Source organism: Plectropomus leopardus, chromosome 2 (genome assembly GCF_008729295.1).
Source record: "Plectropomus leopardus isolate mb chromosome 2, YSFRI_Pleo_2.0, whole genome shotgun sequence".
Taxonomy (NCBI): Eukaryota; Metazoa; Chordata; class Actinopteri; order Perciformes; family Serranidae; genus Plectropomus; species Plectropomus leopardus.
The window spans coordinates 21,006,470-21,026,710 of record NC_056464.1 but is presented as its reverse complement, the minus strand read 5'-3'; the positions used below and the strand labels follow the sequence as shown (position 1 = coordinate 21,026,710).

Sequence of the window (20,241 nt, the reverse complement as noted above, 5' to 3'; positions counted from 1 at the left end):
GTCAGTTGAAGTTTTTAAGTTGCATAATGACTTGACTTGTTTATTTATCACAAATTTGACAGAAAATTCAGAGTCAAATCTTAAAAACAAAATCATTTTGGGATTTAAAAACTTAAGTCTACTTTAAATAAATAGTTTTTAAAGCTTGGTTACGTTTAGGACCATTTAAACATTAACATTCACACCACAAATAATACTATAAATATAACAATAAATAATAAAAATGTACTAACTGAAACATGTAAGTTGACAAGACTTCTGCTTGAGCAACCGAACTTGAGCAAATTCAAAGAGGGTTCTCATGTAAAATACTACTATAAATACAGATTTAATTATTTAAATGAATTGGGTGTTTTTTACATCTCACAATTAGGTTTTCAGTGGCCTATAGAATTCCAGTTATTATGGCCTGTTTTTGCTGTAGTTTTTGCTTGTATACTTCTCCACACTGGCCTAAAGGTTGAGACTGAAAGTTAATGCTCAGAAAAAAACACGACATTTTAACATCTAGATCAATTCCAACTCAGCAAACTCCATCTACTGAGGAAGACCACATGATCGAAAGCTCCAGAGCAGCAGTGAACCTTATGGTGAGATATTTTGTTGATGCTGTAGCGTTTAGCAAACCGACCACACACACACACAGCAGGAATTTTAAGACTTTGACAAAGCAGACATGGAGGCCTTTATTGTTTAACTATGTTTATAGTACAGTGCCACATCTCTCTCCCACCATGGCCCCCGACACACACTAGTCAACAATTTTTAACCACCACCGTGCACACGTAACACACACACATACACACACACTCATACCATTTTCAATGTAAACATTGCAGGCTTAAAGATTGATACAAAAATCAAGGTAGTCTTCAACAGTTTCTGCGCCCGTTCTTCCAGAGTTCCTCTCTTGCAAGAGTTCAGAGGAGGGCGACACAGAAAAAGAGAAATGTTATTGTTTGGTTGATCACCTTTTGGGGAACAACAAAAAAATGTCCTGTTTTCTCTAATCACTGCAGTCACAAACACACACGCGCACACTGACACGCACATACACACAGTCAGGATTCTCATTCAATCAAACGTTTTATCAAAGTGTAGTTAAAGTGTTGTATTTTGAATGCTTGCAGTAGGCAGAAGGGAGAATAGTGAATTCATGAAGTGGAACATCTAACAATGATTATGTTCTTTTCCCATAATCCTCTCTATAGGAAAAAGGCCTTGTGTGTGTCAATTCCCTTGTGTGGTCACAGGGTGGGGCGTCTGTCTTCCCAGTCCCGCCCTGGAGCTGCATTACCTCTTAGCTCGAACAAAGTACAAGGCGTTGGTTTTAGGGTAGTACTTCACATTTTGTTTCTTGTCCATTAGGCCCCCAAAAATGATGAGCTCTCCCCTGCCCTGTACCACTGTGTGAAGGCTGGTCTCAGGTGGTCCTGTGACCGCAGCGGGAGTCCCGTTCCCGTAAACTCTCCAGGACACCACCCCAACGGACTTGGCCCTGGACACATCCAACACGTACATCTGCATGGGCTTGCAGTTGAGAGACTGGTACAGAGGTTTCCCTACGTTCAGGCTCTGGGGCGGGTGATGGCCAAGACGCCGTGCAATAGGTGGGATAGCATGTCCGTCTGCTCCAGCAGCCTGCGGAGGGCTGGAGGAGGATGACGGAGGGGTTCCAGGAGGACCCGCTCCACCTCCACCACTTCCTCCTCCAGGAGAAGCCCCCTGTGTCTGAAGGGAAGATGATGACGATGAAGACGGTAAAGATGAGGAAGATTTGTTTTTCACTGCCTCCAGACCTCGTCGTAAGGCAGCGGGGGACACTGCTCCTGGGGGAGTGTGTGGGGAGCCTGCAGGAGGTGTGTGCAGGCCGTTGGTGCTGGGCACCTCAGGGTGGTGAGCTGCAGAAGGGGGAGACTCCCAGCCATAGTCTGTGGAGGCAGGTGGCAGAGGGCGGGAGGGAGGAGATGCAGCCTGAGCTGGGCTGGTCCTTGGTGAAGGGGAGGATCCATTTAATAACGGGGGGAGCGGAGGAAGAGGAGGGCTGTCCGGACCTTGTGAAGGAGACGGCTGTTGGGATGAGGACGGGCTCCCTTCTCTGGCACCTCTCGCTGAAGGCCGCGGTCTGAGCGTACCCCATCGGCCGTTCACACACGGAGCCTCTTCAACAGCTCCCAGGACAACGCCTGCGGCCCCGCTCCGAACAGGAGACTGGGAGCGCAGGGAAGGCGGTTCGGGGCCCAGAGGGGCAGGTGTGGCACTTATGGGGGAGGGCCGAGAGTTAAGACTTGGGCTGAGCGGTGCACGGCCAGAGGGAGCCTGTGAGAAAACCACCACACACTGGCCCACCTTGAGATACAAACATGAGATGAGAAAAATGGCACATTAAAGATCAATGTAATGAGTACACACACAGACAAGCAGAATAGGAAGGACAGCTGAGGGCCCGACACACAAAGCCCCCGGTCAGCTGTCAGTTAATGACAGTGAGTGTCTGCCCCGTCCTTTTATCAGTGTGTCCTGCACTGTTGGCACTATTTGGCTCTTGTCCACTTTTTTTTAGCCAAGCAGAGCCCATCAGTGAGTGAAATCACTCTGACTGGCAGTTTTTTAGCTGTTGAGCTCATTAGCAGTAACAGTTCATAAATGTTTATGTTATTGTTCAGAAACGTTCAGTAAATATTTGTTCTTTCAAAATTGTGTTGTGTTGTTAATGTGCTGATTGGCTAACTAGGATCTTGAATGCGTCCTGTCGGTATTCTGGTTTCTGTTTTTAATGACAAATACTGACTACTGACGCTTGTTGATATGGAGAGTTATTTCACCCTGAAAACAGGAGATTCGAAATATTAGTCAGAGACCACTACGACCCCTAAGTTCGAGCAGTCATTCTGTGCAGCGTGCTTCTGGGGACACTTTGGTTCTCAGATTTTGCTGCAGAGTGAATGTTCTTGATTTTAATGCTACTCTTTGATACGGAGCTGCAGATGTGCAGGCAGTGGCAAAGAGCAGGAGAGACCTTCTGCTTAGAAGTGGTGAATTTCAAGTTCACAGCAACTTGACACAACACAGTTTCTGGCTTTTTTTTTTGGATATCTAGTGTCAGTAAAAAATGTTGTTGCACATTTACGATCGGTCATTAGTGCCGTTGGCATGTTTACTGTATTACCTGAATACAGCTATCACTGAACGTCCCTGAGCCCTGTTCAAATTTTAAAACTTTGTAGGGAAAACAAAACAAATGGTTAAATACTGGTACTGAGCAGCCAAATCTGATTCGACTGGCATAATTCTGAGTCTGATGCAGCCCTATTTTTTTTTTTCTCTCATGCAGGTTCAGAAAGTTTGTGCTAGTTGGCTGTAGTCTTTGTGGTGTGTTGTGCAACTTTTTGGCCAAGATAGAGGCAATGTGAGGGGACCATTGGCCATCGTTGTCCAATTCTTTGATATCGCTTTGGTGTGTCTGAGTCTTAAGACAGAAACGTACTCTACAAGCTGGGTGACACCACAGCTCCGGGGCCCCGTGGTCCTCATTTTCCACCTGCAGCTGCTGCCACCTCCATGGCGGAGCGTCCATGTGGAGGAGCCACGCATCTTTGAGGAGCTTTAACACAAAGACAACAGAATAAGTCAAAATCGTACTCACTTACAGTCAGATGAACATTTGCTATGAGACATACGTAGATATACTGTTCTGATACTAGAACTAAGTGTGGAAGAAAATACTCACTGCATTTGGGCCGCCACAGCCTCCCAAGATGAGTAACGTCTGATCGTCAATCACAATCTAAGAAGAAAACATTTAAATTGTATTTAATTTCATATGAAAAACTCAAGTGGACATTTTCTCACACAATGTCAATCACTTGCAAAATGTACAGAGAAGGAAAAGCTGTTTTTAAGGGTCAAAACTCCAGAAACACTTTAAATAACAACTTTTCTCAGACCTTAGTATGACCTTGTTCATGTTTATATGTCCATCAATGCAATCCTGAATACTGAAGACTTACTTGTGATTGGCCTCCTCGTGGGTGCGGTGATGGGCCAGACATGGGAGGTTTGGACCAGGACCACTGCTCCAGATCCAGAACCCAGACTTCATTACTCCTAATCAGAACCATCAGAGGGAACAACAACATGGTGAGGTGTAGAAGCCAAAGAGTTGATTGAAAAATTGACTTAGGGTGTTGTTGGCAACTATGTCAACAATGGCAACCTGTTCTAACAGAACCCGTCTCACAGGCTGTGTAACACCTCCCCGACACTGTTTTTTAAGTCTCAATTTTGGTATAGTACCCATAATGTAATGTGGACATGTACCTTAAGCCTAGATCCATTTAGCATTTCCTCTGCAGACAGTACTTTTAAATGTAGGCAGGGTTGTTGCCCCTTAGAGATGGAGATTCAAATCCTCGGCCTGGGATCCCTCAGTCGACTGAGACTGCTTCTTGACTGAGCAAGTTACTCTTTGGTAGAGGCTATGGCAGCACAGAGGAAGAGACACTCTATACTGTAAGGCTCTGAGATATCATTATCTTCTCTCTTCTGCTAAGTGGTGAAATTACAGCTCACAGCAACCTAATACGACAGTCTCCTGCTTTTGTTTGATATTTATAGTCGGTAAAAAAATGTTGCACATTGCCAGTCTGTTGTTAGTGCCATTTGACTATATTACATGAACGCCGCTATCACTCTGAACGTCCCGCTGAACCCTGTTCAAAGTTCAAAACTTTACATAGAAAAAAAATCCCCAAAATCTGATTTGATTAACATAATTCTGAGTCGGGTACAGCCCCTAGCTGTGTCACTGCTCCCTCCAGCTCTTGCTGTATTTACTCTTCACTGTCTATTCAGATGAACGTCTGCACATCACTGATCTTTTTCAGTACAAAAAAAAAAAAGTCTGGAGAGTTTGAAGTCTCCACCACAATGAATGAGATATTTAAAAATAGCACTTTTATGCATTGAGTCTTTGTGGAGCAAAAACGGTACACAATGGATTGGTTTTATTGGTACCAATCACAACTTTTGACAATGGAAATGCAAAAATAACCGTTTTAATGTGTAACTGAACTGCTTGATGAAACTGCAGCGTTTGTATATGATTTACTGAGGTGATGTAACTTCATCACCTCAGTAAATCATATACTCACAATCACCTGACATCTAAGGGGCCAATAACAGTTTTACTGTCTACGAATGAGGTTAAACACCCTCACAAAAATGATACGGGATCAATTTTGCTGTGATTGTAATGCACAAAAGGTTACAGATTGCACCTATAATCTGTGCAGCTCAGTTTTGAATAATGTGTAATTTAACACAAGAAAAACATTCATACATTTGCCGTGCTCCTAGAGATCCCCCAAACACCACCATGGTGTTTCCAATCACGGAGGAAGAGTGGCCAGCCATAGGTGGAGGGCCATGTGTCGTTACTATACAGTTCCACCTGAGACAAGAGAAGAATAAACGAATCACAAAAACGGGAAAAATTAGGACTAAAAAGTTCATCTGTGCAGATTTTGTCAATCACTTGTCACAACTAAATCCTTTAACTCCCAGTACTGAATTCTCTGTCTCACCAGTTCTTTGAAGGAGAATAGGTATGGATTTCATCAAAAAATCTTTCTGGTTGGTGCAGTGGGTAAGGGCTGGGGCGAGTCCATCCCCCAAACAGCACTAAGAGATCTTTGTGCATCACTAGAGTCGCCCCAGCTTTAGGAGACGGATAAGAGCCTGGAAAGGGAAACAGCAAAATCTATGACCCAGATTGTAGCTAAAAATGCATGATGTTATACGCATGTGTTAATTAATAACCCAATAAATACATATCCCAAAATATGACTTAATATATATGTTCACTTACTGCCTCAATTTAAAATGGAAAACATGGCAAACAGAAAGACTATGTAATTGTTTTGCCTTTTCACATAAAAGTGACAAAAAATGTGTAAAACTCATTAGCATCAATTTCATGATGCAAGAGACAAAATCTCTGATAGTAATTGCTGCTCACACACATCTCTACCTCTTATTCCTTTGCATGCAATCTCATAAAAGGCACAATAAGCTCTAAAGTTTATACCAATAAAAAGCGAGAGCACGAGTAAAATAATTCTAATACAATCTCATTTCACCAGTGCTTCTTTGTTATTTTTTTTATTGCCACCTCCTCAAATACTGTGTACTCAGCTGCTGCTGCTGCTGCTGCTGCTGCTGCTGAGCATCTGACTACTATATTCACTTTATGTGGTTCACCCTCCCACCGTTCCCCTTACATAAGCCCCATGTGCAGACACTTTTTCACCAGAGCTAAATATTGTAAAAAGAGCTCAAAGATCTGTTCCCAGTTGGTCTTTACTGCTTATAACTTACTCGTACCTGAGGCTAAAGGGCGGATCCACTCCTTGCTGTTGAGGTCAAGTCTCCACAGATCATTAAAGGCAGCGTTGCAGCTACTCTGAGTGCAACCCCCAAACACATACATGGACTGGTTTGAGTCGTAATAACATGCACCTGCAACCCAAAAAATGGAACAATTAACCACAATTTAATAGCAAACAGTGAGACTTTAGTGTTTCTATTTTTGGCAAGTTATTCCATAGTCATTTCAATATTATGTCAGATTATTCCACAGGGTTTGTACAGATGAGGGCAAGTCAAATTGGAGTACTTTTTCAAGCCCTCATTTCTGTTTTCAAGGATGAATTTGTTTTCTCTACAACCATCTGTTGCAAGAGAACTGTGCGAATTCCTAAATGGGGCAAACACGTGCTGCAAGGGCCTAAAATTAACTTATTACTAATTAACTGTTTATTATTGTTTAATGAAGTCATGTGGTTAGCACAAAAACACAAAGGCATGGAAATTCACAGAATGCAGAGGGTGACACATCTCATACCACATAAAAAAAACAAACAATTGCAAGCGCGGACAATCTCGGCTTCCTGGTTTAAAACATTTTTCTAAGGTGTTTCATAAAATAATTTAACATTTTGATCCTCTCAATTGTATGAATAAGTTTTAAAAAATCAGATTTTCAAAGTATGTAAGTACTTAGATTTCTAAGTGCCAAATTCAACTACTACAAGTACCTTGTATAAGTTTTCAAAATTCCTTAAAAATCCAGTTAAGCTTTTCTGTGGTTACATTCAGTAAAATTGCTATTCATCTTAGATGAACAAAATCTTAATGTTTTGATATGTGGCATTCTATGTAGGTGAATTTAGCTTAATTTGGCTCAGGACATGATGTGCACTATTCAGTGTTTTTAGAGTCCAAAAAACAAATGAAATCAAAGAAAATTCCTTTTCAATTTATAAAAGCTGCTGGTAAAAAGGTTTGCATCATCTCAATACTGGAAACATGAACGTGGGCTGCCTCCGTAACACTAAAGCTATTTTAAGTGTTGTCCAGGTCCATCACATAACGAAATTGATTAAGAGTCTGATGTTGCATTTTTCATGAATCACTGATCTTGCACAGGGCTGGGGCAGCTGCACACTCGACTCATTATCTGATCCAAAGCTACAGCCGCGGAGGCATTTTCAGATGATGCATCATCTGAAGGTCGGTAATCTTTTGACTTAAAAGAGGTAGCAGTTTCATTCAACACTGAATACATGACATACAATAATTATGAGTTGTTGCAAAGCAGCATATACTGACTGTGTGAGAAGCGCTGAGTGATCGGGGTTCCTGGATATGGGTATGTGCGACTTTCCCACTGGATGTTTCCCTCCTGGACAGCTCTCAAGAAACCATGGTAGCACTGATAAGCAACACCTAGTTCAGATTGAATATTAGTAAGCAACAGGAACACAAAAAAAAACAGTGAACAAAGAGTGCATTTATATGAGTATAACTTTTTAAATGTTCACTCTCAGGTGTTTAAAGAAAGTGAGAAAGTAAAGTTTATTTGTACAGCACCTTCTAAAAAAAAGTCAAGGATTTACGATGTTCGGGCGAGAGCAAACCAAAGGTAGCTTGAAAAGCACGGCCAACTCGAGTTTAATAATGGGTTCAAGGGACATCTACTAACTCAAACTCAGAGGATCTTAGAGCCTGATTTCATATGTAAAGGTGGAGGATGTCAGCCATGTCAGGGCAAGTTTGCAACAGTACTTCAGAATTAATACAAAATTTAATAGGAAGCCAGTGAAGTGCAGATAAAATGGGCATTTTATGTGATTTCTTGCTCATTTTCAGGTTCATACTTTATACTTGGGTTTGTACTAGAACATGTTTACATACTTTAATGTTAAGAAAATATCTCTTTTGTATACTGTCTGTCTGAATATATCTGGATTCACCCTCTGTCTAGCACCTTTTCCACTACACAAAAAACCTGCTGACACCTGCTGACATCTGGCCTTTTAATACACGGGAAAAGATAAAAATCCAGTATTCCCACCCGCTTCAATAGACTCTGCAGCAGTCACGGGCGTTTATCACCTCCAGCTTCGATCAGCATTGATGGAAACACAACTCCAGGGTGAACGCACCAATTTTAGCCCCTTTACCGGCGAGAAGCAATTTGTGTGGAAAAGGGTTTCTGAAATGCGCTCTTAAAGCCCCCAACTGAAAAAGCTCTGTCTGCTCTCATCCGACAGTGTTTTTGGGTCTTCAGTATCTGGGCTCTGGGTCATTACAGCCGCAGAAATGACTGTAACAGCACTGTAGCAGCACGTTCCACCTTAATGTAGTTTAGCTGTGACTTCACAACTTAACAGAAGTCCTTGCAGCTCATTTAAGTCAAGTCTCTTTTACTTAATTGGCATATTTCAAAACAATAGGAACTAAACCAAAGAGCCTTCCAGTCGAGGCAGATGGGTTACAATTCGCCTCAACGCAGGTTTACATGATTAAAGAAATAAAAGAAAGAAAATAAATATCAAGGCAAACGTTTCTTAATGTGGACACAGTGTGAATCTCTCTGTGGATTAAGCATTTTGATACTTTCACAGTACTTATATAGCAACTAAATCTGCTTATAATTTTAAAAAGAAAAGGAAATCTGACTTTTTAAAATATGACACCTTTATGAGCCGAGCAGCTGCATTTTGGACAGTTTGAAGACAGTTTGGTGAAATATAATTCAAACAGGTAAAAAAAAGAGCATTATAGTAAGCTTAACAAGAACTAATGAAACCGTGAATAATTATCCCCATCTCAACTTTAGTCAGCATAGATCTTAATTTGGCAGTGTTCCTAAATTAACCTCATTTGCCTGCTCTACTCATTCTACATGATCTGTTAAAGCTGGACACTGATCAAAACGTAAGCGTTATTAGCCAGGCTTACAGCAGTGACAAATTAGTTATTACACGCTGGAAGCCAGCTCACTCCCTCTCTTTTCAAATGTGGGTTGCACCTAGATAGCCCACGCACATGGGATGAGGGAGTCAACAGTAGAGATGTGGAGCTCGGTTTCAGGGAACCTTTAAGCCCTTTGGAGTAAATATTTTGTTAGGAGGCGATAGTCTGGATCCCTTAGGGGTTGTGATGGCCCTTTAAGAGGGACAATCATTTTTGTTTATTACTTTTGTCTTATTTCTCCTGATTTCTCTTTAACGGTTTTAAACCTGGATCAACATCACTTTCCTTGTGCTGCTTTCAGATGTTTTTCATGATGTATTTAAACCATAGAAACCTGAGCAAATTGATGCAATTTCTTGAAAAGAAAACATGGGAATAAGGAAATTAGCAACTTGGTAATAAATGTTTCACAAATTGCAAGAGATGAGTACAGTTCAGATTATTTTTTTTAAATAGGGAAAAATGCCTAGGGAAAATTAAGAGAAAAAGCTAAAACTATATATATATATATTTCTCACGATAACATATATAAAATGATTTTACACTATCAAACTTCTTCTAGGTCATTTCTGTGTTACAGGATTAGATTTTTTGGTTGTTGTTTGTTTGGGTTTTTTCTTGTTGTTTTTTAGAGGGGGGGGTTGTTTGGTTTTTTGTTTTTTTTTTTCCAAATTTGGGTTTTTTTGTACTTTTGACTCTTTTCTTGATCATTTATGGGTCATTTATTCTTTTATTGCTCATTGCCTTCTTTTCTTGTTTTTGAAAGACATCAAGCCTACTGGCTCAGATTTCAAAAAGGTTAAACATTGTGTGTGTTGTTGTTACTTACTTACAAAATAACTTTTTGCATTGCCATATTCTGGACAATGAATGTCAGTAAGAGAAAAAAAATGCATCGCAGTAAAGCAATGTTAGTGAATTGTAGAACTAAAAAAACATTGTACACAAGATGGCTGACATGATTTTTTAAGAGGCAGGGATTGGTCAGAGTGGACGCCTAAATTACAAACATTATGCCGAGCATCAGCACTTGCTCTGCTCATGGTGAAATGCCCACCGTAAGGTTAACCTGTCGACCTTATCCTTTACTCTGTAAATATGCAGAAATACATACCTTTAATGAGGCGGTACCACTGCTTACATACAAGCGCAGCGGTCTTGTGCTCCTGGTAAGGTGAGAGGAAGGACAGAATATATTCAAGAACTTCCTCTGGCAACTCCAGCATTGTTCTCCCCCTCCTTTGGCACCACTGTCCATGTTCCCTTCTTGTCGGCATGACCCCATGTTTGCCTCTTCTTCCTCTGTTATCCCGGCAGGCTCTGCACCATCGTCCTCTGTATCCATGGCAACAAAGCATCCATCCTCATTATCAGGGGAGCGGGACATTATTGTCTGTGGAGACATGGACAGACATGTAGTGATGTAAAGTTCAGGAGCACGTTTGTCATTAAATAACTACCCTGATTAGAGTTGGCCATTTATTCTCGCAGAGTCACCCGTTTAACACCTTCCCCTGTGCTAATACTGGATTTCTGCAATTCATAACGTGTGAGGATGAATTGTTAAAAATTGGGATATATCTGCTCTAACCCAGGAAACCCAATGACACTACAAAGCTATAAGCATCATAGCATGTATGTGGCATTTGGTGCTTTTAATTGTCACATCCATTGTGTGAAACGGGTGGTGCCCCTTTAGATTTCGCAGCTGGCCCCTCCATACAGTACGTCCCTCTCATATCGTTAGCTGCTTCTGACTAGCTGTCGTTAGCCATCTCATAGCAAATGTTGGTTTGCTAATGCTAACGAGCACCTAGAGCTGACAACCTAAGAAAAAACGTGAAACTTGTGATTTTTCATATGGATAAACGATAAACGACTTATGATACAAAACACGGACTTACCGGCGCGTACATGTAATTAGATTTAACGTTTGATCCTTAGACAATATAAGCTAGCAGTGGCTAACGATAGCTAACTGATCATGAGCTTCCAACGTTAGCTAATGAACCTTTAGCTAACGGCTTATTTTTCTCAAATATACATCTGATTGACAAAATGTGCAAACCACCAACCTCCTGAGTATCTTAATGACACGACAATCTTTCATGGCAGCAGCCTCGGCTAACGTTACACCCAACTACCTCAGCAGCTACCTGGCTGTTATCTCCAGTCTGCTGCTGATAATCTTTGCTAACGTTAGCTGGAGCTCAGGCTGTGTGCTGTTAATTAACTGGCTCCTCTAACGTCAGATAAATGTTGTCAATTTCTCTCTTTGAACTGGTGCAGCTTCGTTATTTACCGTTGATGTAGACGTGGTCGTTTGTGGGCTCTGAGTGTGCGTTTCTCCTCTCCTTCCCCCGGTATCAGCTCCGGAGGTTCCTCTGCAGCCTCCAAACAGTCGCCATCTTCCGCGGTGTGAGCAGCGTCCTCCGCAGCACAGCGACGCTGTAGCCGCTGACTGTGGCACCAGGGTGGGTCCTCTGGACCAAACACTGCGCCCCAGCTGCTCAGGGCAGAAGTGAAGCACGGGGAGAAAGCAGGAATTACCCCAACGTAATTAGTCAGGTTTTTTTTTTAATGTAGCAAATCAACATTATACACGTGTATAAATAGATAGCAATCATTTTTATCTTTGAAAATCGATCAGTAAATACATTTGAGGATGGGTGATGTGCACTCAGGTACTCTTAACCCTTTGAAACCTGAACACATCACCTTGAATTAGCCCATTTCAAAATCACGGGAAAAGGGCTATGAGCAAGAAAAAATGACAATAAAAAAATTGAAAATTACCGGAAAAATAAGTAAAAAGAAAGAAAGAAAACAGTAAAGAAAAACAGAAGGAAAGGAGATTGCCTGTAAAGGTGCTTAAAAGTTATTATTTAACTCTAACATAATTTAAGATATGTAATTGTGATAATTATCAATATATTTTTTCCCTTGCTTTTTCTTTTTTCTAGACTTTTTCCCTAGTTTTAAAAAAGTCCAATTCTACTAATTTCTTGCAATTTGTCAAACATTTATTACCAAGTTGCTCATTTCCTTTTCCCCATGTTTTTGAAAGAAATTACATCAATTTGCTCAGGTTTCATCTGAGGCATCTCAAAGCAGCAAAAGAAAAGTGATGTTGATCCTGATTTGAATGGGTTAAAAAGACAAAACAGGAGAAATAAGACAAAAGTCAAAAACAAAAACAATTGTCCCACTTAAAGGGCCGTCACAACCCCTAAGGGGTCCAGACTATTGTTACCTGACAACATATTCACTTCAAATATTACAATATTTCTCTAACATAATTTTAAAGAAGAGAAAATAGAGAAAGAGAAGAGATGCTATCACACATATTCCTGTTTGCAAAAAGAGAGAGAAAAAAAACACAAAAATAAAAACTTAGGCCACATAAGACAATAGCATTCAACAGAAAATAAGCCAAGACTAAAGACTACACTGTCAAAATTTCCAGAGGTGCAGTTTGATTTGTTCTGATTTGAAGATAAATGGAAATAGATTTACAATTGGTAAACCAAACATGTGATTAGTGTTGCAGTAATACCGGTATTACAGTATACCATGATATGAAAGTTGCTGATTATCATTCTGTGTACATTTTCTTATCAACGATATTGAAAAAAAAAGAATCTCACTGTTGTTTTTTGTTATTTTCATAAGGGAGACTTTTTATTCATACTTTCATAATTAAAGTTGATTTCATGTCTTAATTATAGCCTGGGAATAAAACATTTGGTCAGCCTAACTGAGCAAATCTCATGTTTCAGGAAGCTGGATTAAATGTATTTCCAAATATTTTAGTAAAAACATTTAAAATAGAATTTAAGAAACCTGCAAGCTTGGTCAAAAAGATCCAAAATGTGAAAAGAAGGAAACTGGGTCATTAATTTCTCACAATATGTTACAAGAGGTAGCCTGCATTTCATAGGTAACACTATTCTGTCTTTGAAGGGTTATAAGGCTAAGCTTAATACTGTTGTGATTTAACCCCCCAGTGCCGACCAGCTACTATCCAAAATTTATTCCATGTTTTTTTTTAATGCAGTGTTGGATGTTAAAATGCATTTAAGCCTAATTAACCCTGCATGTATAACCAGTGCCTTTGCTGTTGCATAATGACCACCTTTTTTCCGAAATTCTTCTTTAGGCTATTAATGATGAATAATTCAAAGCAGTGCACAAGCAAACACATCTGCTGTTACATCAGCAGTTTTTATGTTATTTTTTGTGGCTATCGGTGTGTTTGAGGTTGTACTTGTGATAGTAAGAGCACAGGTGTTACCAACATTATCAATGGTTCTGCCAAGTGTCCCAGTCAACCATTACAGTGTGATGAGTCAGCACACACAATACAATACCAGAATCCTGACACTCATGCAGCTAATAAAAATCAGTCATTATTAAATGTATCACTTGTACGTGTTTTTCCTGGTGACGTGTCCTCCACTGAAGAGGTTTACTTTACCTGCAAAATTTAACAGTTTCATTAACTGACAATTCTGGTGCTCAAGACTGTGAAGAGTTTTATTATGTATCCTCAGACCTCCAGGACTTGCCTCCAATTTTCTTTTGTAAGGGAAGGAGAAAAAAAACAGGGGCTGTAATGCAACACAAGAAAATTAGTTATGTAAACTGTCTCTGATGCTGAATATTTGAACTACAAATGCACATTTTATTAAAAATCACTTTAATCTCGTATTTATTTAATAGATGAAGTTTTCTACAGATAAGTAACAACTATGTTGACTTGTATTATAGAGTAGTGCCTGGTTTTCTTGAATAATATGCACATTTCAGTTATTTAGAATGGGAAATTAGTATGGGGGAAACGACTAATAAACAACAAACTGAGTAAATCATAAATATTAAATAGAACAAAAGCCATTTTATCTGCCGCATGACTCAAATACGGATTCACATAAAATAAAAAATAATTATAAATGCATAAAATCATTGATTTTGATTATTTTAAAATAGATGTAATGCTGCGTTCAAGCAGCTATCGTTAATTGCACCAGCGCATCAGTTATAACTTACTACTACGAAGTTTGGTATTTAATTAATCTCTCCAAACACAAGGTGATACTCCAAATAAACCATAGTCCTATTCGTGGAGTATAATATTTCACTTTGGGTCTTCTTTTGTTGCATTTTTTTGGTCCACTGATCATCGTGGTGTTTCTGTCGGAGCCTGGCATAGGACATGAACGCAGCACTCCCTTTCACAACACAAACACTCTCATTGTAACACTCGTTGCTCTATACACTAAAAAAACAACAATAGTATGATGGAGTTAGTTTATTTCTCGCTATTTAGTGCCGGCATAAAGTGTTTAATTGTGTCTGTAAAAACTGAATCACTTTATCTTGCCGGTTAGTTGTCTTAGTGGATGTTAGCACGTTGACGCTGCCGAAGCTAACGTTAACATAACGTCATTTCCCTTCCTGTTTTTAGGGTTAAACTTCGGAGGCGCTGCTGAAGGGTTAACCCGCAGCTAACTAGACTGTCAACAAGCCTAAACTATTCGGTACCGTCAGTGTTTTTTTCCGTCTGAGCGGCGTGTGGTCGACACCAGTGGTCGGTTGATTTATCGAGGTGGACCTTACGCCAAATTTTAAGTAGCAGGAAGCAGCCGGGGGAGGGGGGTGGCTTCAGCAGAGCACTGAGCTAGCAGGCTAACACGCGGCCAAGCAACGGTGTGTGAATTTCTTTATTCAGCCTTCATCTGATCACAAAAAGTCGTGGGATTGAGCTCCCCGCGGGTCTGCGTGAGCTGTTCCCACCGCCCCATGCCCGCCTGCGCGGATGGGAGAGAGCTAGCTAGCCGGCGGAGCTGAAGAGGTAACCAGCCAGCAGTGGTGTTAAACATGGAGGATGAAGAGGTTGCAGAGAGCTGGGAAGAGGCAGCGGACAGCGGGGTGAGAAACATGGTTTAAATCTGATCCCAGACAACATTATAACTTGATTTCAGTTTGCCGGTCCAATAGCAAGGATCTGCAATACGCTGGGTGTGTCTGATGCTTGAATATCTAATATAAACATGTTTTTATTTCGGCTTGTTTTCTCATCAGACACATCTCGTCCCCCTGACTGAGTCTTGCAGGCCTCACTGCCCCGTTATTACACGGGACTGAGACTGGCTTCATGTCATTTTATTTGCTCAACAAAATTATTTTACTATGTGTGGAAATTGTGTTAATATCCTCAAAGAAAACTTTTTTTTTTTTTTTTTTACAAAGTCGACCTTTTTCTAGAATTCCCACATTTTTTAGACCCGCCCATTGCGGAAATGACAGGTTGCACTGAATCATTACGAGACCATGGTAGGTTAGTATGTGAAGGGTTTTTGAAATATTAAAGCAATTATATATTTAAAAAATTATAATAGCTTTATTATATAACCTATTGGGTAAACCACTGTGTGCATTCATACTTGTCTGTTTTCATTTTATTTTACTTTTGTCTGTCTGGGTTTTACCTTCGTGTGTTATTATTTTCATTTGTAAATTTTTGTATTGACTACTGAATGTATTGTTTTCAAAACTGAAAAAAAAAATTATATACTCAATTTATGGCCCGCGGGTCAAATCTGGCGCCCAACAGGGAGCCAAATTTATTTATTATCGAACTGTGTCTTATTAATTTTCAAAAGCATGGTTCGTTTTTTGTTACTAAGCAACTTAGATATTCAGATCTTGTGAACATGTTTGCTATAAAAGTCAATGAGATAGATAATTGTTGGACAGTAATAAAAATGTAATGACTATGTTTTTCTCCTCAGGAAATAGAGAGAAGGCTAGAAGCTAAACTGAAAATAAATCAGGAGGCAAAGTAAGTGATGAAAAAATATATCAACATGGTCTATACATGATTAGATTGCATAGTTTCCTGTTAATTTTATTCTTCTCATTTTTTCATGTACAGGAAGTCCAGCTCGGGTTCAGGTGGCTCACCTGTTCGAACTGCTATTGTAATCCAGGACGACTCTCTACCTGCAGCACCCCCACCACAAATTCGAATTCTGAAACGTCCTACAAATAACGGTACCGCAGGAAACCTTGCATCCTCGACTCGTCCCTCTCAGCAGATGAAGTCTTTGGCCCAGAGGGAGGCAGAATACGCAGAAGCACGAAAAAGGATTTTGGGTAGTGCATCTTCAGATGATTCGTCTCAGGACAATCCATGCCAGGACAGGTAAGACATTACATTAAGGAAGAAAAACAGCAAATGCACACAGTAGTGAAAATAACAAGAAGTCAATCCCTCCAGGATTTTGCGATGTTGCGATCACAACAATTAACGCAAATTCAGCCAATCCCCTTTAATTCTTGGTGCGACTTTGCAAATTTGTCCAATCACCGCAGCTTTACCGCAAATTTCACGCTTTCAAACAGGTAAAATTTAATTTCATGTAGAGCTGCGAGAGCTGCAGGCAGTGTATAGATCCACTCAGCTCCTCTCTCTCTGTTTATCATGAGACTGCTGCTTCCCCTGGGACAGAGTCACACACACACACTGACAGGAACTAGCCTGTCCAGTGTTTATTAATGGGTTACAGAGTCTAGCCATTTTGCTGTCGGTGTGAGACTGTTCAGACTGTGTAACAGCACAGTGTCCAGTGTCTGCTGCTGCATGTGTTAGCTCATGCCAGGCATAGAGAGCAGGAGGACAGCGGCTCACAGAGAGAGATGGTCCTTTAGCGCTGATCAGCAACCGCTGTTAGCCAGCGATCAGCTGCTGCTGCCCTGTCCCATCCACCCACCTTACAGTCATAAATAGATCATAACTCTGTGGGAAACATGAATGCTCATAATTAGCTCCAAATTGGAGACAGCATCAGAACTATTTTTTCAATTTTCACTTGCCCCCTCAATTTAAAGGGATATTTTGCAGATTTTCTACCAGCTTTGAATGAAAACAATGAGGGTAGTATGTGTGGATGAACTGTGATGAACTCTCCATTCAACCAGTGCCCAGATATCCCTTCTCCCCCCACGGCGAAACTCCTCCAAATCACATATTTTACGTCACTTGGAGAAGTTTAGCTGGCTCTCAGGCTGTTGCTTGAACTACAGACTGTACTTTTGCATTTTCTGCCACCCCACTCTCTTTCTCTCAAACTTGAACCTAAATCCGATCAAAAGGCAAAACTCCGCAGTGCTGATCGCATATAAATCAAGGCTATGTTACTGCACTGCCTATTCCTTTCCTAAAATCTTTCCAGAAACATATTTAAACGTCTGTTTCCTGCACCGTGAAAACAGAGACTGAATACACTGCGATTAAATGGTTAAACTTAGCAGCACTGAACAAATATAAAAGAATCAGTTATTGAGTTGTATATTTCCAGCATCAGATGTTTTCAGAAATATGTTTTAGCTTACCATTTAACTGTAATATGAGATCGCCAGCTGCCATTGTTTTTCTTGGACTGGACCACATTACGTTAGCCACCAGCATGAGCGTCTGGTAAGGCATGGTGCATTCAAATGCTTCCTTTTTCTCCATTTTCTCCATTTGCCACGTAGCACCAATTTCAAAAGTATGTGCGTCTTTCTACTGCAGAGACGGCCTTGTTTTATGTGAGGACCCTCTTATATCAGTGAAATACTTCTTTTAATTGCAAAAAACAATAAACGGATAGATAAGCGGCCGCAAATTCAGACATATCAGGCCACGGCAATCACTAAAGCAGCCCGCGAAATCCTGGAGGGACTGATAAGTGAAACACATGATCATTCATTTCTCATTTCTCTTCATACCATTAGGCCAGCTCGTATGACCTCGCAGCAACCACCAGACCCAGTTCGTCCAAACAATCATGTGATCCGCCAGCCCACTGGCCCAGACGGCACCTCAGGCTTCCGACTGTGCAGATAAGCAGGAGCTACCTGCTGCAATGAATTATCTGTCTCCCTGAGGGGGCATAAAGGGTGGCAGTTAAAGGGGTTGTGTGTGTTATGAAGAGCAGAGTGGTGGGATGATTCAAAATTTGACAGACGTTAGAAATGTGAAGATGTAGCATGGATTGGACTGAACCTCTCCACCCTCTCTCTACTCTGCTTACTGGGATGGTCTTTGCCTTTCACCTTGTCTTTTCCTCCCGTGGAACAAAGCAAGGGGCTGGCAGAGATCAGCCAAAGATCTGAAACCCCTTCTGTTCCACACTGTGAACAGGCTTTCGCCTCACATCCCTACACACTGTGATACTTCGATGTACCATGAGGTGCCCTATGATTTTAAGTATGATTGGCCGGCCTAGCGCCAGGGCATCAGGTGTCTGTCTCTTCAGGGAGAATAAGGAGAGCTTGTGAATCTGTGGGAATTCCCCGGAGAGGTGCAAACGACCGAGCTGGCCTCGCCACCGACGGAGCGCGGATCGCGGCTGGGTGTCCGCCCGGAAGCTGGCCTCAGTTTGTCGGGTTCAGTGGAAATGAAGTGCTTGACAGTGCCAAGAGTTTACTGTGTGTTCTTGGATGCGAGGTGAGACAAAGTCAAACTGATCGAACACTTTGAGTAGAAGTGCACTGTGCTCAAAGGTGTGCTTTTATACTGTAGTTGCAGTGCAGTGGCAGAGGCCCAGAGCAGCACTTTCCACAGTCCACAGGCCTCCGTTTGGCGCTGGTGGCTCTGAAAGAAAAGCTCGGTGGGCACAAAACCCGTGGCCAAAGATTATAGGTCGGAAGGACAGAATGTCACTAAATCTAAGCTTATTCAAGCAATAAAGATGAATTTACTCCCTAGATTATTTTTTACATATTGCCTAATTATCTGTGCTGTGTTTTGTTTCAAATTATCTTTGGTTTTAAACAGTTGACATTGTTTCTTCATGTTTGTGTTTTTTTTCCGAGACGTTAAAGTCAGGAGATTAGTAGTGTATCAGAGATTAGATGATGTAGTCTGCATAGGAAACTTTATTGGTAGTGTCATATTAAATTTTAATATGTCATTAATAAGTCAAACTTTTTCATGAATTGAAGATCTCAAGTTATTGTGCATAAAGTTTGTGTGTTGCCTTGCTGCTTCTAACCAGATTTGCTAAATTGGAATTTCTCTTACAGCCAACTTTACTGCATCTGTCTAGAAAATAAGGTGTTTTTTTTTTGTTATTGCACCAGTTGATGTATATTGACTGATTGCTTTAATAAGATTATAGTTTGCAAATTCCTCAGAAATAACTATTTGATGCCCCGTGTGGAAGATGATAAAAATGATCTCAAAAATAAAAGAAATCTCATCTCAAACGAAGCCAAATTTCACTGCCTGGTTCTGATAAGTGTCTTTCATGTGGCGTTGTTCCACCCAAAAGGATTTTACACCATTGTTTGCTTGTTTGCCATCAATTGAAAAGAAAAAAATGCAAACCATGGTATTAGTAATCTCATCAAATATTGATGAGTTACCAGTGCTGATAGTCACTGCAGCAATTTTTGAACCGTTGACACATGTATGCCTTAAATAACAAATGATCCCTGGTTACATATGGACACTTTCCAATGGATAGTGCTTGGTTATTGTAAGCTTTTTGTGCACTTGTGGTAAGTTCATTATTTTTATTCAATAAATTGTATGTCATTGGGGACCAGTTTATAGCTACAAGAGTGCTAGGTGAAGATAAAATTACAGCAGTAAGGGTTAAATAATGCCAGTGTCAACTTGCTCCTAAACAGCATCAATTTGGGTAAAAATACTGAATTTTAACCAATTATACTCCAACCTCACTTACCATAGAGGAAAAAAACACATAGGCAAGAGGAGTATATTTAAGTTTCCTTTTGTTGTTGTTTGATGACAGTAACATAAGTTGCCCGTTGCTGCACTAACATCTCTATTCTGGTCTTACAAGATATTATATTCTGTACTCTTAATATACTGTTCCCAGGGATCAGGTTCAATTACTGAAATAA

At 40.5% G+C, this 20,241-nt stretch overlaps 2 protein-coding genes across 2 annotated transcripts; one reads left to right on the top strand and one right to left on the bottom strand.

The window, feature by feature from the left end:
* Positions 1–652: 652 nt before the first annotated feature.
* On the bottom strand, positions 653–11,812 carry fbxo42 (F-box protein 42). Its single transcript, XM_042505091.1, is given in 11 exon segments — positions 653–2,349; positions 3,488–3,604; positions 3,731–3,787; positions 4,011–4,107; positions 5,342–5,452; positions 5,586–5,739; positions 6,385–6,519; positions 7,672–7,788; positions 10,436–10,550; positions 10,553–10,714; positions 11,624–11,812. Coding segments are annotated over 10 exon segments (2,115 nt in total). The 5' UTR covers positions 10,709–10,714; positions 11,624–11,812; the 3' UTR covers positions 653–1,293.
* Positions 11,813–14,772: 2,960 nt separating this feature from the next.
* LOC121959345 (SUZ domain-containing protein 1-like) lies at positions 14,773–19,593 on the top strand. The gene is made up of 4 exons (XM_042508616.1): positions 14,773–15,252; positions 16,116–16,165; positions 16,259–16,528; positions 18,103–19,593. Exons 1-4 carry the CDS (start codon positions 15,202–15,204, stop codon positions 18,212–18,214), a joined length of 483 nt encoding a protein of 160 aa, XP_042364550.1. The 5' UTR covers positions 14,773–15,201; the 3' UTR covers positions 18,215–19,593.
* The last annotated feature ends 648 nt before the right edge of the window (positions 19,594–20,241 follow it).